Below are 23,542 nucleotides of genomic sequence, written 5' to 3'. Positions count from 1 at the left end.
GTGCGAAAAAAAATAGTTCCGTATATTCGGACCTGAATTACTCAAAAACAGTCAAATTTCTCATTTATCAAAAATAGTTTGTCGATGAAAATTTCAGAATGTATTCTTTGAAAGTATATTCATCGACGTGCCAGAACATATTTGCGTACCATACGTTCCTTCGGTGCGAAAGAAAAAGTTCCGTATATTCGGAACTGAATTACTCATGAAAGTCAAATTTCTCACTTATCAAAAATATTTTGTCGATGAAAATTTCAGAATATATTCTTCTAAAGTATATCTATCGACGTGCCCAAACAAATTTGCGTACCATACGTTCCTTGGGTGCGAAAAAAAAAGTTCCGTATATTCGGAACTGAATTACTCAAAAAAAGTAAAATTTCCCACTTATCAAAAATAGTTTGTCGATGAAAATTTCGGAATATATTCTTCTAAAGTATATCTATCGACGTGCCCAAACAGATTTGCGTACCATACGTTCCTTGGGTGCGAAAAAAAATAGTTCCGTATATTCGGACCTGAATTACTCAAAAAAAGTCAAATTTCTCATTTATCAAAAATAGTTTGTCGATGAAAATTTCAGAATGTATTCTTTGAAAGTATATTCATCGACGTGCCAGAACATATTTGCGTACCATACGTTCCTTCGGTGCGAAAGAAAAAGTTCCGTATATTCGGAACTGAATTACTCAAAAAAGTCAAATTTCTCACTTATCAAAAATAGTTTGTCGATGAAAGTTTCAGAATATATCCTTCTAAGGTATATCTATCGACGTGCCCAAACAGCTTTGCGTACCATACGTTCCTTCGGTGCGAAAAAAAAGTTCCATATATTCGGAACTGAATTACTCATAAAAGTCAAATTTCTCACATATCAAAAATAGTTTGTCGATGAAAATTTCAGAATATATTCTTCTGAAGTATATCTATCGACGTGGCCAAACAGATTTGCGTACCATACGTTCCTTGGGTGCGAAAAAAAATACTTCCATATATTCGGAACTGAATTACTCAAAAAAAAACAAATTTCTCACTTATCAAAAATAGTTTGTCGATGGAAGTTTCAGAATATATCCTTCTAAAGTATATCTATCGACGTGCTCAAACAGATTTGCATACCATACGTTCCTTGGGTGCGAAAAAAATAGTTCCGTATATTCGGACCTGAATTACTCAAAAAAAATCAAATTTCTCATTTATCAAAAATAGTTTGTCGATGAAAATTTCAGAATGTATTCTTTGAAAGTATATTCATCGACGTGCCAGAACATATTTGCGTACCATACGTTCCTTCGGTGCGAAAGAAAAAGTTCCATACATTCGGAACTGGATCACTCATAAAAGTATAATTTCTCACTTATCAAAAATAGTTTGTCGATGAAAGTTTCAGAATATATCCTTCTAAGGTATATCTATCGACGTGCCCAAACAGCTTTGCGTACCATACGTTCCTTCGGTGCGAAAAAAAAGTTCCATATATTCGGAACTGAATTACTCATAAAAGTCAAATTTCTCACATATCAAAAATAGTTTGTCGATGAAAATTTCAGAATATATTCTACTACAAGGAACGTATGGTACGCAAATATGTTCTGGCACGTCGATAAATATACTTGCAAAGAATTCATTCTGAAATTTTCATCGACAAACTATTTTTGATAAATGAGAAATTTGACTTTTTTGAGTAATTCAGTTCCGAATATATGGAACTATTTTTTTTCGCACCCAAGGAACGTATGGTACACAAATCTGTTTGGGCACGTTGATAGATATACTTCAGAAGAATATATTTTGAAATTTTCATCGACAAACTATTTTTGATAAGTGAGAAATTTTACTTTTTTTGAGATATTCAGTTCCGAATATATGGAACTATTTTTTTCACACCCAAGGAACGTATGGTACACAAATCTGTTTCAGCACGTCGATAGATATACTTTAGAAGAATATATTCTGAAATTTTCATCGACAAACTATTTTTGATAAGTGAGAAATTTGACTTTCATGAGTAATTCAGTTCCAAATATACGAAACTTTTTTTTTGCACCGAAGGAACGTATGGTATGCAAATCTGTTTCAGCACGTCGATAGATATACTTTAGAAGAATATATTCTGAAATTTTCATCGACGAACTATTTTTGATAAGTGAGAAATTTGACTTTTTTTGAATAATTCAGTTCCGAATATATGGAACTATTTTTTTTCGCACCCAAGAAACGAATGGTACGCAAATTTGTTACGGCACGTCGATAGCTATACTTTCGCTGAATTAATTCTGAAATTTTCGTCAACAAACTATTTTTGATCAGTGAGAAATTTTATATTTTGTGGATGAGTCTTTCCTGGGCATTCGGTATTGTTTAACGCAGGATATTTCAAATGACATACTTTTTACAAGTCATAAAATTTTTACCGAGAAACTATTTTTCCAGTTCTCATTCGCTACATGTTTCGGTACAAATGAATTTTGCCTGAATAATATTTTACTCTTATTTTACATTTTTTTTCGGTATTACTGCTTGTATACGGACAGTTTGCTGATATAATGAGTTTATGTAGAATGCTGACTCATTTATTCGACATGTTTCAATAATATATCGTGTTTTTAAAATCAAAATACAGGTAAAATTATTAATATTTGCAATCTGGCAACACTGTTCGCAAATCTCATTCTAAACCCTGTTCGATTGTCCTTCGTCATAAACTGTGGATGAAAAGTTGTGGGTAACTTCACACTAATTATAAATCCTATGTGCGCAAAAAAGTTATTCAAGTTATTTATGTATTGGTCATCTGAGCTGACGCTTTTTTAATGATGATAGAGTTTATGACGCCTGCTTACATTTCAAGTTAACCTCATTCTGAATCTATAAACACTAAAAATATTATCACTCAAAAAGATAGTTTCGTCCAAGTTGCCAACCAAAATGTTTCATGAAAGACCTCTCTTCAATTTTAGAAATTCATATAAATTTTTGTACAGAAATAAAAACTATACCAGCTGCATATCTCAATTTTTCAAAAAAAGTCCCTAATATCTATTTTATGTGCAAAATTAACTTGCTAGGGAATTTTGTGTGTTATGTTTAATTGCTAGGGAAATTTTTGACAGATGCTATGCCATTCACTAATTTCACAGGGCTACTGTTCAATGTTCATTTTTGGGGATGGATAGAATCAATAGTTTCTTAGATTCTTATTTCTAATCAATCTGGAATAATTTTGACGATCATTGAACGAACATCTAGTTTTAGTTGTGATGCACTGTTTGGAACCTTTGGTGTAGTACTGAATATTACTGTAGTATTCATCTAGTTTTAGTAACAAGCCTAGCAGTTTATGCAACCAACGGAACAAAAAGAAAAAAACTGAATTCTATCTGAGAAATTATGACAAAAACTAATATATGTTCTGTATATATTTTCAATTTTTATACACTATGTAAAAATTAGGACCATTGAAGCGATAGAGGTTTTTCATGAAAATGTAGGTTGCCAACTTAGTCGAATCTCTCCTAGAATGTGAATAAATTTTGTTGGCAAATATTTTTTTACTACTTCGAGCCAGTTGTAAAATTTGGAAGTCTCATGATTTGCGGGATAGAAAAGTGACATTTTCAGATCATCATTGGAGTGGTGAAATAGCATTTTTTTTCTATCCTTTTTTACTGCAGAAAATAGCTATTTATGTACTAGCAGGCGGTATATTCAGTATCGTTACACTATTCACGCCGAGCTATAAACACCTATGCGTTATGCCCTTGATAAATAACGGTGTAAAAAGTGAGAGTTTTAAACGCGAGCGTTGCTCAAACACTTGTCATCAGCCTTTTTATAGTGGTACTAAGATGTCGGTTGTAGCTAGGGTTTGTTTACAAACAGGTATTGTTTTCACATGGTTATTCAAATGTAATAAAATAACCATGACGATATAAACTTTTGACAAAGATAATGAATTCTGAATAAATTATATAAAAACAAAATTGTACTGAATAACCGAGCTCGTAGAAATAATTTTGACTGGTGCATGAAAATAATTACTTTTCATATTATTGATGTTGTAAGGTCATGTTTTTCATATCAAAATCACAAGTGAAAAACATATTTTAGTCGTCAGTATCAAAAACAAAGTTACTGTGGGAACTTGGTTACGAGTATCAGTTGAAACCCTCTTAAATCTGAACCAAATTTATTATTTGAATTTTGGAGCATATTCTTCTTAGTTGTTGACTGGACAATTTCAATAGCATCAAAAGGTCAATCAAGTATTTCGACAGGAAAATGAATGATACAAAATAATATTATATTGTTAACATTAAAAAAAAACCATTTTTTTAAATAACGAATACCTATATGTTCTCAGATAATAAAGAATCAACCAAAATGAAACGGTACAGAAATAAAAATTCAACAAAATTTAAACAACAATCAGTATATAAGTATTATTTTAAAACATCCAATTTCACAAAATTTTAAAAAGGAACTAAGACAACTCATAAATAACAAATGAATAAATATCTTTATTTTCCTATAGACTACTGAAGTATTAGGAAGAGTGCCAAATTACAAAAGAGTATTATTCACTAGTATATACAACAGTAAACAAAAGAAGCTAAAAATCAATGATCTACACATGTCCAACACTTTGCTGAATTCTATCATGTAGATATAAAAAGGAATATTGTTAGAAATGAATTACTCATATTCTAAGGACTCCTTAGAAATTACATAAAGAGTACCCGGGTATACTGGGTGATACTAATACTTCTCGTTAAAAAAAGTGGCTGTATTTGTTAGTTGACAAATCATCAACATCTTTTAAGAAATCTTGGTCGTCGGAGGAATTGAGTATTTTCAAAAGTTGGAAAGTCTTCATTGACAAATTAAACAGTGAAGGTAAACAATAAACATTCCGTGTGACTCCTTATGAAACCAATTCTCTTAAGGTACACATTCCCCAACCATCAGTTTCAATTTGTTTTAACGATCCGTCATGAGAACTTGTCTAGTATAAGACGGCAGAAATCTTAGCCTGACGAATGCAGGAAGTCGCTGTCTTTGGTTCACTTCGTCTTTTCAGAATCCGCAATTTCCGAGACCAAATACCATTTTAAAGAATGGCACCGCCGCGCCCTTCGTATGTGTCTGAGCTTCATGGCGAAGGTTTGACTGGTACTTGTCTAAAGGAAAACCATAATAATCACAGTTAATAGCAAAATAATGATAATTTAGTGAACATTGGTATGATTTTTTTCTAGAAGCACCACAGTGTAATGTGTAAGTAAGTGTATGTGTATGTGCATGTGTAAGTAAGTGTGAGGAATGTGTAAGTTCAAAAAAACTGTATTGTAAAAAGGGAACATACATTTTTTTCTCAGTTGGCATCTAAAAATTTCATAACATTTGTTTACACCTTATGTGAATTACACGGCCTTACTTGTACATACTATACAAATTGAGTGCCATTGTCAAAGAATATATCATTGCCAGATTTAATTTTATTTATGTATTCAGATATAAGCCAAGTTAAAATGCAATAGTCTGAAACTATTTGTTGGACAAATCTCTTTTGTTGTTGAGATATAAGTAATAACAACGAGACCAGCAGATTTATTCACATCAAAGTTATACATAGAAAAATGAGTAACACTGGTCTCTACAAAAATCTATATTTCTCAAGAATTCAGGCATATATCAAATTAAGGTATTCACAGACAGGGCCGTAGCGAAAAAAAAACCAGGGGGGAAGGGAATTCAAATTTTCCCAACCCCACCAGCAAAATTTCCCAACTTTCAAAAAAATGAAAGCTGATGGATTAGTTACTACTATTATATATTAATTTTCTTACTTAGCTATCCAAAGATTGGCTGAATGCTTATGCCCGTTAGGGTATGCACAAACAAAAATAAATTTTGGTAATTATAAAAATAATAATTGGAATTATTCTTCTTTGGATCAAGGTCCTTGGTCTTCCACCATGTATAGGGAATATTCAATACAAATGAAAGGAAACAACAATTGAATTATATTGAACTTATTGTTTTCTACTATTATTTTTTCTATCTTCACGGCCCGAAATTTCCCAACTTTTCCAAGTCGAAATAACAGCGAAAAGTTGAGAATTTCGTAAAATTGTCACTTGAAAATTTGTGGACTGTTCAGGACAGTTCTCTTACTTGGGAGAAACAAACCTTTTTTTGAAGTATTCAAACAACTCAGAATTTCAAAGTATGGGATCTCCAAGTTATGCATGTTAGGAAATCACGACCTTCACCTGGTTCATTTCCTTTTCTAATTACCTTTTCCTTTCTTTTCTCTCATTTTTATTTTTTAAATTTTTATTCATTTTTTACTATTATTTTTTTCAATCTTCACGGCCCAACTTTTTCCCAAGTCAAAAAAGCAGGAGGGGAGCCCCCCCTCCCCATGGTGACGGCCCTATTTACAGATGATCTCTTGTAGGTCGATGTGAAGCTAGGCTGATAAGCTCTCCCTTGAACATCGCTTTGCACAGGTACTGGTAGTGAATGTGAGAATAATTATCAAATGGAGCACTGAAAGCTTTCTACGTTGAGTTAGTTGCTCCATATGTAATGATAAAAGAAACTTGCAACATAAAAAACGGATGAATCAATTCCTTATCCTAAGAGGATTATTAATCTGCTCAATTCAAACTTCATAATATATCTATAGTCTCAATAGATTTGCACTATTACCTGGAATTTGAGTCAGTATCTTCTCGAATTGGTTAGCTTTTGGCTCTGCTGCAATTAGAAAATCCCACTTGACGGCTTTGTGATGATTGACATTCACTTTTCTGTGTTGAACTTTTTAATAAAACATGCTTCCTATTTTCATTCAGCAATAGATAGAATCTAAAAAAAGTAGAGCATTGTATTATTTAATAGATGTCTATTGTAAACAGATTAATTAAATTTCTGATAGATATGTTGTGGAACAGAAGCATATGATACAAACAGAAGCATATCATACTACCTATACAATAGCTTCCTTAAGCATAAACTATGCTTCCTATTTTCATTCAGCAATAGATGGAATCTAAATAAAAATACAGCATTGTATTATTTAATAGATGTGTATTGTAAACGGATTAATTAAATTTCTGATAGATATGTTGTGGAACAGAAGCATATGATACATACAGAAGCATATTACTATTCAATAGCTTCCTCAAGCATAAACTATGCTTGTATAGCGAAACACGTGTCGCGGTTTTTGTAAAACCCTTTTATAGTGAAAATCATACAATAAACTGTATTGATTAGTTTTTTTTTTCAAAATACGTTATGATACTTTACGTTATGATGTTTTATATTGTGATGAAGTACGTTATGATGCGGTTTCTACCGATTACGAATGTGATCGTTTGATATTATGATGCATTAGCGTTATGATGGAGTACGTTATGATGAAGTATATTATGATGGATTACCTTACGAAACTGTATATTATGCCGCTGTACGTTTCTATCTTGTACTATATGATCAATTGCGATTTCTATCTTTTGACGTTATGATGGAGTAAATTTCTGTGTATTACGATTTCTATCTTGGTACATTATGATGCATTTGGTGTCTGTCCCCTTGTGAAGGGATGTAATACTGCATACCATTAACAGGGCATATTGTGGACATTCTTATCAATTCATGTAAATTTAAATCAAAGTTCCAACATGAAAATTCAAGTGGAACTCTGGTGTATCTGAAACGATGCTTATGACGGAACTACAATATAAACTGAATTATGTAGAATGTAAAATATGTTGTGATCAAATACATTTCCATCATTGCTTCTTGGACACCCTTAGTATTTTCAAATCAATGCATGAAATTAATTCTTTCCTGATGTGATTTTCCGATTTTATATCATGATCTAAAAAAGTAAGTTGAGTCTGAATTTTTTATAAAAATTAGAACTTTTCCTTTGAAATATCAACAAACTATAAGTTTTTGTGTAGTATGACTTGACAAATATTTATGAATAATTCTAATGGAATATAAAGTTTCAGATACGTTTTTTTGGCTTCAGAATTTGCATAATTGAAACTCATCTAAGACATTCAAAAATATTTTTTTAGAAAAAGATATGTAGAGAAAGTTCAGAATTACATAGTGAAATGTCAGTGACATTCACGATATGCATTATATATTTTTTATTTCTTATTCCAACATTTGTTACATCTTTCAAATATTGTAATAACTTTTGAAGATGCCTTAAAATGCTTAGCAGTGTTTTAATACAAATTAATCACATTTATTCATTTGTGGCGTCAACATACACAGGTTTAGTGTAAATGAAAAATTTGTTTTAGTTTAGTGAACAACTTATTATTGTAATTATGTTTATAGAATGGAAGAAGTGGTGATCATCCTCGACAAAGTGTATTACCGGACCTCCTAAGTCAGGCCAGTGGTAGTCCTGGTACACCATCTACTCGCGATAAATCCACTAGTGAAGAGGTATGTAAGTTTTTGTAGTATTCAAACTTCCATAGGCGAAAATTAAAGTTTATGACTGCTTTCCTTCCTTGTTTTGTTACAATATGTTTATTAATATAATATATATATATTTATATATATATATATATATATATATATATATATATATATATATATATATACATATGAAAAGAGAAATGAAACTTTTTGTAACTAACGTTACTGCAGTTTTGTCCTATACGGACATTTTCAAATATACCACCGCTGTAGGTACTAATAGAGGTACTTGGCTTGATTGAGTACCTGAATTTACAGTTCACAATGCGGATCTGCCAATTTAAAAACCGGAGAGTAAACTATATCTATTTGATCATTTAACAGGTTGCACCCGCAATATTTATGCTTGTGAATTTCCAAGGATTCTAAATAATTGAGTTTCAAACCCTTCCTTGCATAGTGCGAAATTTCCGTATCGCTTATATTCGGAAACTTGTGGTTGCATGCCAAGGAATGGTTTGAAAACTTCGAACCAGTTTTTCCTAGTCTGAAGGACCTTTCATGTTCAGCATATCGTTTTTGGAAATTTCGGCCACATTGTTCCACTATTACACTCCGGACACTTAAGCTTATAAACTCCAGATTTCTCCAACTTGTTCATCTTATCTTTGGCATTGAAAAGGAAATGAGATAACCTGACATGTGGTCTGAATGCCACTTCCACATTGTTTTTTCTGAAGAAACCCGCAATTATCTCTGTTCTTTTTCCAAAATATGTTAGCGTTACCCATTGTAGGCTGTTAATTTATGAATCGCTTGGGATGGGATGGGATGTTGCACAGAGCATTCTCACTGCCTTGTCTGCTAACAATCAAGCTATGGAAATTTATATAATTACACAAATAGGTCATAATAATGGTTTCAACGCAGATACTTCCAGAAGTTAGTCAGGAAAAAAGCCGGAAATTCACTTACAGATTAATATACCCTCAGGTCAAACAACCAGAAATCAAGAAATGGGTAACGCTAACATATTCTGGAAAAAGAACAAGAGATAATTGCGGGTTTCTTCAGAAAAAACAATGTGGAAGTGGCATTCAGACCACATGCCAGGTTATCTTATTTCCTTTTCAATGCCAAAGATAAGGTGAACAAGTTGGAGAAATCTGGAGTTCATAAGCTTAAGTGTCCGGAGTGTAATAGTGGAACAATGTGGCCGAAATTTCCAAAAACGGTATGCTGAACATGAAAGGTCCTTCAGACTAGGAAAAAATGATTCGACGTTTTCAAACCATTCCTTGGCATGCAACCACAAGTTTCCGAATCTAAGCGATACGGAAATTTTGCACTATGCAAGGAAGGGTTTGAAACTCAATTATTCAGAATACTTGGAAATTCACAAACCTGTTAATTGATCAAATCGATTTAGTTTACTCTCCGGTTTTTAAATTGGCAGATCCGTATTGTGAACTGTAAATTCAGGTACTCAATCAAACCAAGTACCTACCTCTATTAGTACCTAGAGGGGTGGTATATAAAGGCTAATGTAATGAATCATTGTTAGTTTATTATATAAGTTTGAAAATGTCCGTATAGGACGAAACTAAATAATAAAAGTGGTAAAAAACAGAAAAATTCATTTCTTTTTTCATTATGATTTCCTACCACGTAGTAACTGCTACATCCATCAATATATATATATATATATATATATATATATATATATATATATATATATATATATATATATGGGACTAGTCCCATGTCATTAGATATAGATACAGTATATGCCACTAGAAGTTTGAAGTAATTTTGGACTCCAATGCGTCGTTTCTCTTTTGAAAATAATTCATAACATGTAGGCCAGAGAGTAGGAGCTTGGCATATCAAAGTAAATTTTTCATAAATAAAATTTTACATATTGCTTTTCACATTAGGATTCCAAGAAAGTGACTTTCAAAAAAATATTGTAATGATAATAATCGTTTTTGTTATTTCCATCATTATTCAACAAAGTAAATGGACACAGTTGGCGAAGTTCAACTTTAAGTAACACAATTGTTACTGTGTTGTTCCACTCAACCCTAATATAATACTTTTCAACTGAATTCTTATTATAAATGGAATGAATCCATAGATCAGCATTTTCACATTATTTCTGACGTAACCTCTCATCCGTTTATGCTGGGTGAATTTGTTGTGGAAAGCAATATTACATGACATATTAAACAAAATTTTATATGCTGCGATTTTATATGAAACTTTTCGATAAACTTATCTCCGACTTCTAATGGAAGCTCAATGTGACACACTGATAATGTTTCATATTTGAATTTTTAAGTCATCTGCCACTGAGCAGATTTATGAGCCTTTCATTTATAGTTTATATTACTTTGGATCCATTTTCGAAAGAATCACTAATGAGTAAATGAAAAAAAAATCGAATCTAAATATTTCAGTGGCCAGTATTGATTAGATAGGAGTATCCATATTATTCGTTATATGCATACTTGGACAATGAATCATTACACACGTGTCATGAATAAAAAAATGGATTGAAATACATATTATATAACATATTTTTTCTTCTACAAGTGAAAAATTAAGGCAAATCAGTTGAAGTTTGTATTATATCAGAAAGAGCTCTTACTTGAATGATAGCTTATATCGAAAAATTATGTTATATAATAATATTCAAGTGGAAATTTGTTATTTAAAAGAAATTCGACATTATAGGTAACTGTATTGCTTGAAATATTTCACACCAACATTATTTTCTTTATGCCTAAAAAATATTGAACAGTAGAATTGATGATCCATGATAGTTTCAACGGTTAACAACACTTAATAATAGGGGAGCCCAAGCGGGGATTTCGGGATTTACTAAAGCGCCGCAGATTAATTTACAGGGGTATACCTTGTACCCGGTTAAGTACCTCCACCAAATATGAGCCCCATATGTAAGGCTGCCTGTGGGGGATAAAAGATCAGATTAGTAAGAAAAAGTTGATCATCAGAAATTCTCGAGCGCGTCAGATTAAGGTAGGGTGAGTTAATTACCTGCTAAAAAGTGTATATTCCAGTAATCTGACAATTTGAGAGTGAAGTAAAGAAAGAGGAGGGCAGCAAAGTTGTAAAAAAAATTACGTCATTACGACATTCTCGAACGTAGCTAAATTTTTTTTATTTAGAAGGAAATAATTCAAGAATAACGAAAAATATATAATCTGACGATTTCCGCAAGCCGAATTCTGTTGCCATCACAGCTGTACACAGAGACTCGTTCTTGATGAAGATGATGATTACTTAATCAATTAATTGATGGATGTAGCCGTTACTACGTGGTAGGAAATCATAATGAAGAAAAGAGAAATTAAACTTTCTATGTTTTTTACCACTTTTATTTGTAACTAACGTTACTGCAGTTTCGTCCTATAAGAACATTTTCAAACTTATACAATATATAAGGACATTTTCAAACTTATACAATATATAAGTTTGAACATGTCCTTATAGGACGAAACTGCAGTAACGTTAGTTACAAATAAAAGTGGTAAAAACATAGAAAGTTTAATTTCTCTTTCTCTTTTATATAAGGACATTTTCAAACTTATACAATATATAAGTTTGAACATGTCCTTATAGGACGAAACTGCAGTAACGTTAGTTACAAATAAAAGTGGTAAAAACATAGAAAGTTTAATTTCTCTTTTCTTAAAAATTAAATTTTTTTGGGTATTTTTTTAATTATTTTTTTATAAATACAAGTATTCTACTTAAAAAACATGCTATTTCCTGGGCTTTTCGATTGGTTAAGTTCAATGAATTAAAAAAAAAATATTGTTTTTGTCAGATTAAGCGAATCCTTCAAGATAATCGTCAGATTGAACCATATATATCTTAATCTGACGCGCTTGAGTATTTCAAAATGGCGAATTTTTTAGCACATTATAATAATGGCCGCGAGTATTGAATGAGACCTTTTTTGTTGCACTCAACACCCCCTTAGAAAATCTGACGCGCTCGATTGATTTTTTTTCTTTTCACTTTTAACCCTTACGTACAACCACCCACATCATGCAAACGACCAGATTAACATACCAACATTATTAAAAATACGTAGGACATTGATGTTATCAATATCTGACCGCCCGAGTATGTTCATGCAACAGTATTTTTTACATATTTAAAAATCTATAGCCACTTCCTCCACCGATGAAAAGGTAGGTATATATTATATAACATTTTTTTCTTCTCATCATCTAAGCTTTGCAACCTAATATGTCTCAATGACGCTCGAGTAAATCCCCATTTTGCATCGTGGGCTCCCTTGCTATAACAAAAAAAAATTCAAATCCAGGCCCATCCATTGATAAGTTTGGTTATATTATTTATATTCAAAAGTTGCTCTTGGATTATTTTCTAAAGATGCTCTTGGATTATTTTCTAGTCATGGGCTTTTTTCACTTTTTTTTGTTATCATCTGAACAACATCACTAATGTTTATGTCTTTCTCTTTGGTTTTTGCCTAACGAGTGACGTCCATAACAACGTGTGTTACTTAAATGTAAGTATGAAAACTCAGAGTTGCCTATGTAGTGTTTGAGACTTCATTATGTATTGATGTTGAGGTTCAAAGTTGTTGTATCAGTCAGAAACAGGATTTCAAACTTGTAGAATCATTATTCCCTAGTTAAATTATCACATTTTTTTTAAACTTATATTCAGTCTTATATTATTCATTGTTATTGTACATAGGAAAACATAATTGTTTTGATTCTTGGGTTTTGTCTCCAAATAATAAATATTGATTGTAATACAAACAGGGGGTTTTGAACTCCTACAAAAATCAACTGAAAATGTGTCTTTTTGAAGTTATAAATTAATCTATTCATTGATAATTTCAATTCATAACCTCAATTTGAACATTAAGTTTTCGTTAGTACTAATGCTCACTGTCATATTGACTAGTAGTCATGGTTGACTACCTAATAAAGGTACACAAGCTAAGAGCTAAGTGAATTGTTATTTTAAAAGATCTTGGAGAATCTTTTTCCTTTATTAATTCATTACTTTGGAGATATGATAAAACATCAATGAAAACGAAAAGAGAAATGAAAATTTATATGTTTTTTACCACTTTTAATTGTAACTAACGTTACTGCAGTTTCGTCCTATATGGACATTTTCAAACTAATACAATAAAGAGTTTATTGTATGCAGTAACGTTAGTTACAATTGAAAGTGGTAAAAAACATAGAAATTTTCATTTCTTTTTTCATTATGATCTCCTACCACGTAGTAACGGCTACATCCATCAATTTATCAATGAAAACATTTAACCATTGAATGACCATTAAAAAATAGAGTCCAAATCTTATCAACTACCTTACATATTTTAGTCTCTCAAGATGATTTGAAAATTTAAGCATTACAAAAATGTATATTCTTCGCAAAACATGTTTTGCGAGAGGTTTATTTATGTATGATATCTTCCACTGCTCGTCTCTTGTATAACAAATAAATATGTGTCGTCTTCAACAGATCAGATAGTTCTCATTAGTGTTTAACTTCTAATTCATGATCACTTTAATGAAATTAATAATAACCACAAAATACCACAAAATAAACAAGTCGTCAATGACACATATTATTTCGACTCGTACATTTTTCAAATGATTGTTTCATAATGAATAGGTTCTATAAATGTTCTAACCTCCCTGCGAATTTCAGTTAGTTTCAAGTCACTTATTTGATGTTTTTCATTTTCTATCCTGAATATTTTTGCTTTACCTAACAAGAGTGAAACAATTAGGAAGTCAAATATGTTCTTTAGGACTCTTAAGAAAGTTTCGATATTTATGGTTGGTTTCCAGGTTTTGCCGTTGTCTTCTTTGGTTATAATCTTCAGTGGCATGGTGAAGTACTCTTCTAGACGTATCAACTCAGACTGAATCTCATTTCTGCCGTGTCATTTATAGTGCTGATTTTTCACGCACTTTTTGTAATGGCGGGTTCTCGTGTACTTTCCCCGCGATTTGGGTGACTTGGCTTCATTTTGGCGCTTTTCAATGCTGTGTGCTAGATCTTTGGTGGATATGTTTTATCTTCCTTTTTGTTGAAGTTCTCTTGGGTTTTGCGTATTTCTATGGCTTCTAAATACATTCTTGTTGAAAAATGATTCGAGGTTGCTAGCTTCTCGTATTTTCGAACAGGATCTTGTGTTCCCAGTTGGACAATGCATGTTCAGTGACTGCAGACTTCTAGATCTGTCCCAATCGGCAACTCCGCTTGTGCTCGGCTAGGCGGGTACCAATGCTTCTTTTCGTCTAATCGATATAGACCACAGTTACATGGAATCCTGTAAACTCCCGCAGATTCGAGTGGATCTCTGCTGTCTTTTGCCTTTCTCAGATTCTCCGACATTTCTTCGTTGGTTTGAAGACTGTGTTAATTTTCTCCTTCTTTAGAATTTTCCCCATTCGGTTGGTGACACGTTCTATGTATGGCAGATAAACAGTGCCTTGGAGTTGATCTTCACTGAAGTTTATCTTCTTCTCCCTTGGACGTGTAGCGTAGATTATGTATTTTCTGTCGTAGCCGTTTGCTTGTAACACAGTTGTTAGATGTTTTATTTCGTCGTCGACGTACCTTTCTTCACATATTCGTTTCTGTTTTGGGTGATGGTTGGATCCATTATGTAGATATCGATACGTGTGTGTTTTCTTCCTGTATACCTTATTACCTTCCTTAATGGAATGAGATTTGGAGGTTTTCTTTTAATTCCATGTTGTACTGGAACGGAAAAATTCTAAAGAAGGTGAAAATTAACACCGTCTTCAAACCAACGAAGAAAATATCGAAGTATCTGAGATCAGCAAAAGACAACAAACCAATGGAAGTTTACAGGATTCCATGTAATTGTGATAAAGTCTATATCGGTCAGACGAAAAGAAGTATTGCTACCCGCCTAGTCGAGCCCAAGCAGATTTGCCGATTGGGGCAGACCGAGAAGTCTGCAGTCACGGAACATGCATTGTCCGACAGGGAACACAAGATCTTATTCGAAAATACTGAGAGGCTAGCAACGTCGAATCATTATTCAATAAGAATGTATTTAGAAGCCATATTAATACACACACACACACCAAGATAATTTCAACAGAAAGGGAGAGAGAATATATCTACCAAATATCTGATACACATAATTAAAAAGCGCCAAAACGAAGACAAGTCACCCAAATCGCGCGGAAAGTGCGCAAAAAAATCAGCACTATAAATGACACGGCAGAAATGAAAGCTTCCGTTCAAGTTGTTACGTCAAGAACACGCCACTGAAGATGTCTGCCGTAGTTGCTGTTGAATCATTTGGAGATTATAACCAAAAAGAAAAGCACGGCATAACTCGGAAACCAACCAAAACATTGACACCAGCCGTGAAAGCCTATATTACAATATTTCTATACTCAATTTAAAAACATGTCTTTTGTTAGTATAGGACAATAAAAACATCTACATATGACAACTGACACTAATGACAAATACATAGAGTAGCCAACATATTATAAAATAGGCAATTTTTTTTAATATTTAACAGTTTTATAAAAAAAAGATGATAATGATGTAGATAATGTACTAAAAACTGAAAAATACATCGAAAGGCCCTAAATAGCAGTTTTTCACACCACTCTCCTCAGCAAATTGATCAGATAAAAATAATAAAATCGTTAGGCGTAGCGTAACCTGAGTAAATATGTAAATACTACGCCCCACGATTTTATTATTTTTTATCTGATCAACACCGTAGATTGCTGAGGAGAGTGGTGTGATGGCTGCTACCTAGGACCTTCCGAATTCTTTTCAAGTTGTTAGTACATTATCTACATCATGATTATCTTTTTTTTTCAATAAAACCATTTAACTTTTTTTTAAATTATATTATTTTCGAGTTTTTTACTTTCTAATTTTGCTATAAATTCTTCCCATTCTGTTCAGTTCATTTAGTGCCTCAGTATTACAAGGTAATGAATCAGACTACAAAAGATGCAGAGTCGTGCACTGGTTCCGTGGGAGATGACCGTTTTGGCGGGAGTTGGCCATTTTTCGCTTGATCATGGATTTCTATATGTTGCGTACATGGAAAGCGGGGATAAGTGAAAGTACTCGAACGACCTATAAATAGTCATCTCTCGGAGGAATCAGTCCAGTCATCACCCGAAGACGATTGTAGATACTAACAATCGAAACATCGTGAACTAACGTGACTTGGAATCTCTCCACTTTTTATTTTTATTTTCTTTTTTTTGATTTCTTTATTTTTATTTATTCAATTGTTCTATTTTTACTTGTATTTTATTTCACTTCAGGTTTATTTTGGTTAATATAATTGTTATTTTCAGCTATTCAATTTCAATTCTTCTTTTTTAGTTGTTCCAGGGATTTCAAATCATTTTATATAGTAGACAATGGAAGTCCGAACTAGTGAAATTCACAGTTTTTATTCTTTTCGCTATAATTTTTGTCAGTAATTTATAGTCCGTATTCAATAAAGCTATAGGCCTCCAATCATTGATCATCAATGGATTTTTCATCTTTGGAATCAGAGTAATAACAGCCTCAGAAAATTCTCTAGGGGGCAAAACTGCACTAATGAAGATCAAGTTAAGAAATTTTGTTAATTCATCTCCTATCTCATTGAAAAAACAAATGTAAAATTCATAGGGTATTCCATCGATACCCGGTGTTTTCTTTTTTGACACTGAATTCAAGATTTTCCACACTTCATCTTTATCGATTCCCTTGTTTAATTGCGTATTATCTAGAATCGACAATTTCTTGACAATATGAGCTAGCATAGATCGTACAGCCTGTTCCCCAACCTCGGCAGATTGAAATTTTTGTCTGTAGTGTTCAGATGCATAATGTGAAATATCTTTAGAAGTCTTTAAAATTCCTTGGTTTTCAGTTTAAATTTTTGAGATTACTGAGGACTATTTTTTCTTTCCTTCATCAGGTCATATAAGGAGTAATGATCATTGAGTTGGTCTTTATGTTTGTTCATGAATTTTTTGTCCTAAGCTTTTTGTTTCAATTCTATCATGATATTTTTCATTTCACGTATTTCATTCCCAACCTGTTCGCCTTTGAGAAGTGTTTCATTGTTCAATTAATGCCCTGTTATAAAACTCAACAGTACATCAGTTTCAATATTTTTTTAAAAAGATTTTACTTTCTTTTTGAATACATGAAACCATCTGATAAAATTTTTATTATAACAGAAATTTTGTTTTAATCTTATTATTTCTTGTTTAAAATCGCTTATAGTTTCTTCATCCATGATTTATAATTTTAGGCCTATTATTTATTTTGAGGTAAAATAAGATACACTGAATGATCTGAAAATGCGACTGGTTCAATTTCAGCTTTATAAAGTAAATTTTTGCATTCTTTGGATATATATATATATATATATATATATATATATATATATATATATCTATATATATATATATATATATATATATATATATATATATATATATATACAGTGTGACCCATTTAAAATGGAACCACCCCTGTAGAATGTGCATTTTTCAATCAATCTCAATTTTTTTTTATTGAAATATTAAGCATGAAAAACTGTATCTTGACACTAACTTTCACAACTTTAGTTTCACTTCCAAGGAACTCTATGGTTTTTTTTGTTTGTCAAAAACGGCAAAAGTTTATTAGGCAATTTTTGTTTTCAAATTTGACTACACCACTGGATTCGTAGTCGTTATAAATCAAAACTGTCAAATTTTCATTAAAAAATATTTGTTAACAACGAAGTTACAACAACTTCAATTTTGGAAACAAAGTATTTGTTTGTAATTTTTATTCAGATTATAGACACATTTGAGATCTGACAACACTGTCATCACCAAGTAGAACACCAGTGAATTTGTACAGTGAAAATCCGAAGTCAACAGCTCAATGCGTTCTACAGTTATAACTCCTGAAAATATGGTAATGTGAGAGATTTGTGGTGCAAGCGTTTTGTAATAAAAATCTGACTACGCCACTGGATTTGTGGATAATATTCCCTTAAAATCATTCATTTGAGTGTAGGTTACGAGAAGTGAAAATTAAAATAAAAATTGAATAATTGAATAACAGAAAATTAAAAGTTCATTTTCAAGTTACGCAGTAGTAGACCAAGTTCAGAATCTCATGTCATGGGATCTCCCAATTGCGCTTTTACCAAATCTTGATAGAATCTTGAAGTATTAATGGTCATACTTGTAAGCTTTTTGGAAGTTTCCCAATAATAAATAATAGTACTTTTGTAACAGCGCACCTGGAAAATCACATTTTATGAGATTCTGAACTTACTCTACCTTCTTCTATAGCTGATGAAAACAAAATGTATACAAACAAGTTTCAAAGTATTTATTCAACAATTAATTGCCATTAAGAAAAAACTGATACTAAAATAAACATTGATTTAAAACTAAACATTCAAATTTTTGTGGCTTCTACCAAACCTCCATTAAGTTCAATACATTTATCGTATCTCTTCCGAATATTGTTTACACTATTTCTTATTTGTTGAACTGTAATTTCGGCACAAGCTTGTCGTATCCTTTGCATGAGTTCAGCTCGATTCGTTGGTCTTGTTCTGTATACTTTTTGTGTCAGAATACCCCACAGAAAAAAGTCTAATATTGTTAGATCAGGCGATCTAGGTGGCCATTCAATTAAGTCACTACCTCGTCCTATCCAATGATTTGGAAACTGGTTATTTAGCCACTCTTTAACAATCCTCGAATTGTGCACGGAACAGCCGTCGAGCTGAAAATATAAATTTACTTGTTCCGCAAGAGGCATTTCATCTACTTCGTCCGATAATTGGTTATTTAGAAATTCCAAAAAATTTTGTCCGTTTATGTTTCCATCAAAAAAAATGGACCTATTATTCTATTTTGTACTATACCACACCAAACGTTAACTTTTTCGGAATATTGACTTTTACAATTTATGATCCAGTGCGGATTTTCCGTAGCCCAATACCGAGCATTTTGCGATGAAACTACCCCATTGGTGCTAAAAGAAGCTTCATCACTAAACATTATGCAGTTTAAAAAATTTCTTGTATTCAGGTACTCGCCTTGTGCCCACAAACAAAATTCCATACGTTTCACTTCATCACCTGCCTTTAAAGAGTGAAGAAATTTAGGTTTAAATGCTCTCATTTTGTTTTGTTTAAGACATCGTCGAATAGTCTCTCTCGGTAAGTTTAAATCCAAACTGGCGACTCGTAAACTTCTGTTTGGGTGGTTTCTAAAATAATCTAAAACAGCACATTCGTTTAAATTTCTTCTTCGGTGATTATTTTTTAAAATATGTTTGCTGACTGCACCGGTTTCTTTAAATGTTTTGTTAATTTTACTGACGGTGCTTCTGTCAATGGGAAGTCGATTTGGATGTCTGTGATTAAATATCCTAGCTGCTTCTCTTTCACTATGATAATTGTCCCCAGAAATTCTCACAATTTCAATTCTTTCTCCTAATGATAATTGCAAAGCCATTATTAAATGCACGTAACTAACAACTATTATTTTATTTATGATTAACTGTCAAAATCACAGCCTACTGTTGATTTATTATAAAACCTTTGCATAATGAGTTCAGCTTCCTCAAATTATTGATATCTCCTCTAAAAGATTGTTTTAGCTGAGTTATGAAGAATTTACAGGGAACAATTTTTGTCCTGCTCTCTGTTTTATTATTGAATAAATGATTTCCATGCTTTAAATCAATTTGATTTTAGCGGCTATGCGGAAGAATGTACTAAGTACTGCATAACTTGAAAATGAATTTTTAATTTTCTGTTATTCTAGAATACACTTCTCGTAACCTACACTCAAATGAATGATTTTAAGGGAATATTATCCACAAATCCAGTGGCGTAGTCAGATTTTTATTACAAAACGCTTGCACCACAAATCTCTCACATTACCATATTTTCAGGAGTTATAACTGTAGAACGCATTGAGCTGTTGACTTCGGATTTTCACTGTACAAATTCACTGGTGTTCTACTTGGTGATGACAGTGTTGTCAGATCTCAAATGTGTCTATAATCTGAATAAAAATTACAAACAAATACTTTGTTTCCAAAATTGAAGTTGTTGTAACTTCGTTGTTAACAAATATTTTTTAATGAAAATTTGACAGTTATGATTTATAACGACTACGAATCCAGTGGTGTAGTCAAATTTGAAAACAAAAATTGCCTAATAAACTTTTGCCGTTTTTGACAAACAAAAAAAACCATAGAGTGCCTTGGAAATGAAACTAAAATTGTGAAAGTTAGTGTCAAGATACAGTTTTTCATGCTTAATATTTCAATTAAAAAAAATTGAGATTGATTGAAAAATGCACATTCTACAGGGGTGGTTCCATTTTAAATGGGTCACACTGTATATATATATATATATGATGTGTTGTTCTTCCGGGTGTTCATCCGTTGTGTACTATTCGATAGTCGACGTTTCGCCATCATCTCAGATGGCATTATCAAGACGAGTTACTGCTTCGCTTCGAGAGGTGTAACTCGTATATATATATATATATATATATATATATATATATATAGATAAGTACTCTTTGATCATTCCCATATTGATTTCAATTTAAGAGCCACCGGTATACAGCTGTTTCAGCCTATTGGGTATCGTCAGTACCGGGCAGGCGGTCCTCGATTGAAGACAAAATGAGAAAAAACCAAGAAAGTACTTGATAAAAATAGCTGCGTAAACGCAAGCGAAACATAAGTGGAACCACCTATAACTTTTATGTACACCATCGAACGTATGTGATCATATTGAATACATTCTACTTGATCTCTTGAGAAATCGAAATCTTGTTTAATCCATCTATGGATATTTATATTTGGAGGTTTCTTTCTAACATTCTTGAAATCCAATATTAGTGTATTTTCCCTTTTAATAGTCATCGTACCCTACTGAACTATAAACAATTTACTAAACTCACACCTGTTCTCTATGAAGTCAGAACAACTACTGACATTCATGATAAATACAGAGAGTAGCCAACCCTGAATAATTATATATGCACCACACAGAATCTTTATCAATATGTACAATGAAATGCATATAATTGAAATGACTTTCAAAAAGCAAATTAATCTCAAAAATACAAACATCACCTACATATTATAACTAGGGTGACCATATGTACTTTTTTATTAGGACAGTAGTACTTTCTTTTCAAACACTGTCCTACTATCTTCGAAGGTTTATGAAGTACGCCTAAATGTACTTTTTTTTAGAGATACCTACCAAAAAGTATGTCCTACTTATTGTTTCAATAAAAAAAACGAAATAATTAAACTGATTTTGGTGTATATCAATAGGTTCGTTCCAACCAGCGTCAGAAACAGTTTCTGACAGTCAGGATTCTGCGCAGTAATGTGATTGCGTTCCAACGTGAGTTTCCAACCATTAGTAAACTATCAGTTTTCTGTTCCATCCAAGATTCAAACCTGTTCGAAATCTATCAGAATGGTTTGAGGATTATCTTCTAACCATCAATCTGACGCATGCGTATTCCGTATTACTGTTTCTGTTTTATGTTCATGCAACTTACAAACAACATAACCTGCAAAAATTGTTATAAAATAAATTATGTATTTGCTGGGGCAGGAAAAATTGGGAATTCTTTAAGTGAACCTATAATATGAACATCTTTAATTACACAAATTAATTATTGCGGTGACCTCCCAGTTCCATGTTGATAAGTAAATAGAATAGAGATATAAAATACTGCAACCTTCTTTTACTCTCCAGAAATACACTTGATTAGATTTATTTTTAAAGAATTGAAGGAGTTATATTTTTAGGAGTGACATTCGTTGTGGAATGTTTGAAATACAAACTGAGCAGAGAAAAGTATCTTCTGTATAATTCAGTGTTCATATAGAAGTATTTGTTTCGAAAGATTTTTTTTTTTCTTTCGTGTTTGTATGAAAGTAGCTGTTTCAGGAGGACATTCTTTCAGTTTGTGTCTGAAAGTTACTTCTTTGCATGATCTACACATCCATGTATAGAGTTACTTATTTTCAAATTGATTACTTCCTTCCTTTCTTTGGAAGATTCCCTCATCCCCTTTTTTTGTATTAAGATGGAGTAGTAGAAAGCCAAAAACTTTCTTTCCCAAATTATTTTTAAATGTTATGTTGAAATTCCATGCCAAACTTCAGTTGAACTATTAGCTGTTCCAATCAGAAATTTCAAATTAATCAGAAACCAATATTTACCAGACATGCGCGTTGTCAACGATTTACAAACAGTTGGAAATCTGTTTGTGACTCAAGGTTGGAACGAACCTCATAGCGATTTGGTTTGGTTTAACCCACTGTGCAGCCAATGATCGCCTTCCTGTAAAACAGCGCGCAACAACGCGACGCACGTAAACTAGCTTGCCGATACGTTTATCTCGCTGTTTCATTTTACCGCAGTTCGAACGCTATTTGGCCATCCCAGTCACAACGATTTTTTAGCATTTCGTTTGATATCGTCTGCATTCGCTGTCGGCTGTCGATTAGTTTTGATTTAGTTGAGCGTTAAATTGGTCAAGCGGTTTTTTGTAATTTTTTCGTGTTCCGTGTTGAAGAAGTACCTACATAAATTATGTTCTTATAAGATAAGAATATTATGTAACATAATATTCTTGTGTATTGCGAAATTTGCCGAAGTGATGTTGATATTTCTAACAGTGGTCGCAGCACCATTAAACAACCTTTGTTAAAGAAAAAGCATATTTTGGCTGCAAAGACGAAGTTGAACAGCAGAAAATTGGAAATCTTACTTAAAACTAAAAACTTCAGTTCGGAAAATATGTTGATTGCCGCCAAGGAAGGTGCGTTTGCTTATCATACAATTAGGCATTTGCAAAGTTTCAGATCATTAAACTGCACGTCCAAACTCATAGTAAATATGTTTGAGCCAAAATTTGCAGCTGCTCGAACCAAAACTGAAGACATTGTGAAAAATGTTTTTGCTCAAGAATCTCAGTCTAGA

At 32.3% G+C, this 23,542-nt stretch overlaps 1 protein-coding gene across 8 annotated transcripts in view; it reads left to right on the top strand.

The window, feature by feature from the left end:
- The window catches only part of msn (serine/threonine-protein kinase msn), a 239,473-nt gene that overhangs the window by 139,393 nt on the left and 76,538 nt on the right, over positions 1 to 23,542 (top strand). For 7 of the 8 annotated variants that reach the window (XM_074185519.1, XM_074185518.1, XM_074185516.1 and 4 more), the window contains one exon: positions 8,371 to 8,481. The exons of the other annotated variant lie outside the window; for it this stretch is intronic. In XM_074185519.1, coding sequence (XP_074041620.1) covers positions 8,371 to 8,481 — 111 coding nt within the window. The remainder of the gene's footprint in view (positions 1 to 8,370; positions 8,482 to 23,542) is intronic. 8 annotated transcript variants of the gene reach the window in all.

The sequence above is a fragment of the Leptinotarsa decemlineata genome, unplaced genomic scaffold (assembly GCF_025532065.1).
Source record: "Leptinotarsa decemlineata unplaced genomic scaffold, Ldec_3_MD MMD2_tig00026375_RagTag_RagTag, whole genome shotgun sequence".
Taxonomy (NCBI): domain Eukaryota; kingdom Metazoa; phylum Arthropoda; class Insecta; order Coleoptera; family Chrysomelidae; genus Leptinotarsa; species Leptinotarsa decemlineata.
This window is presented reverse-complemented; position numbering and strand designations above follow the sequence as displayed.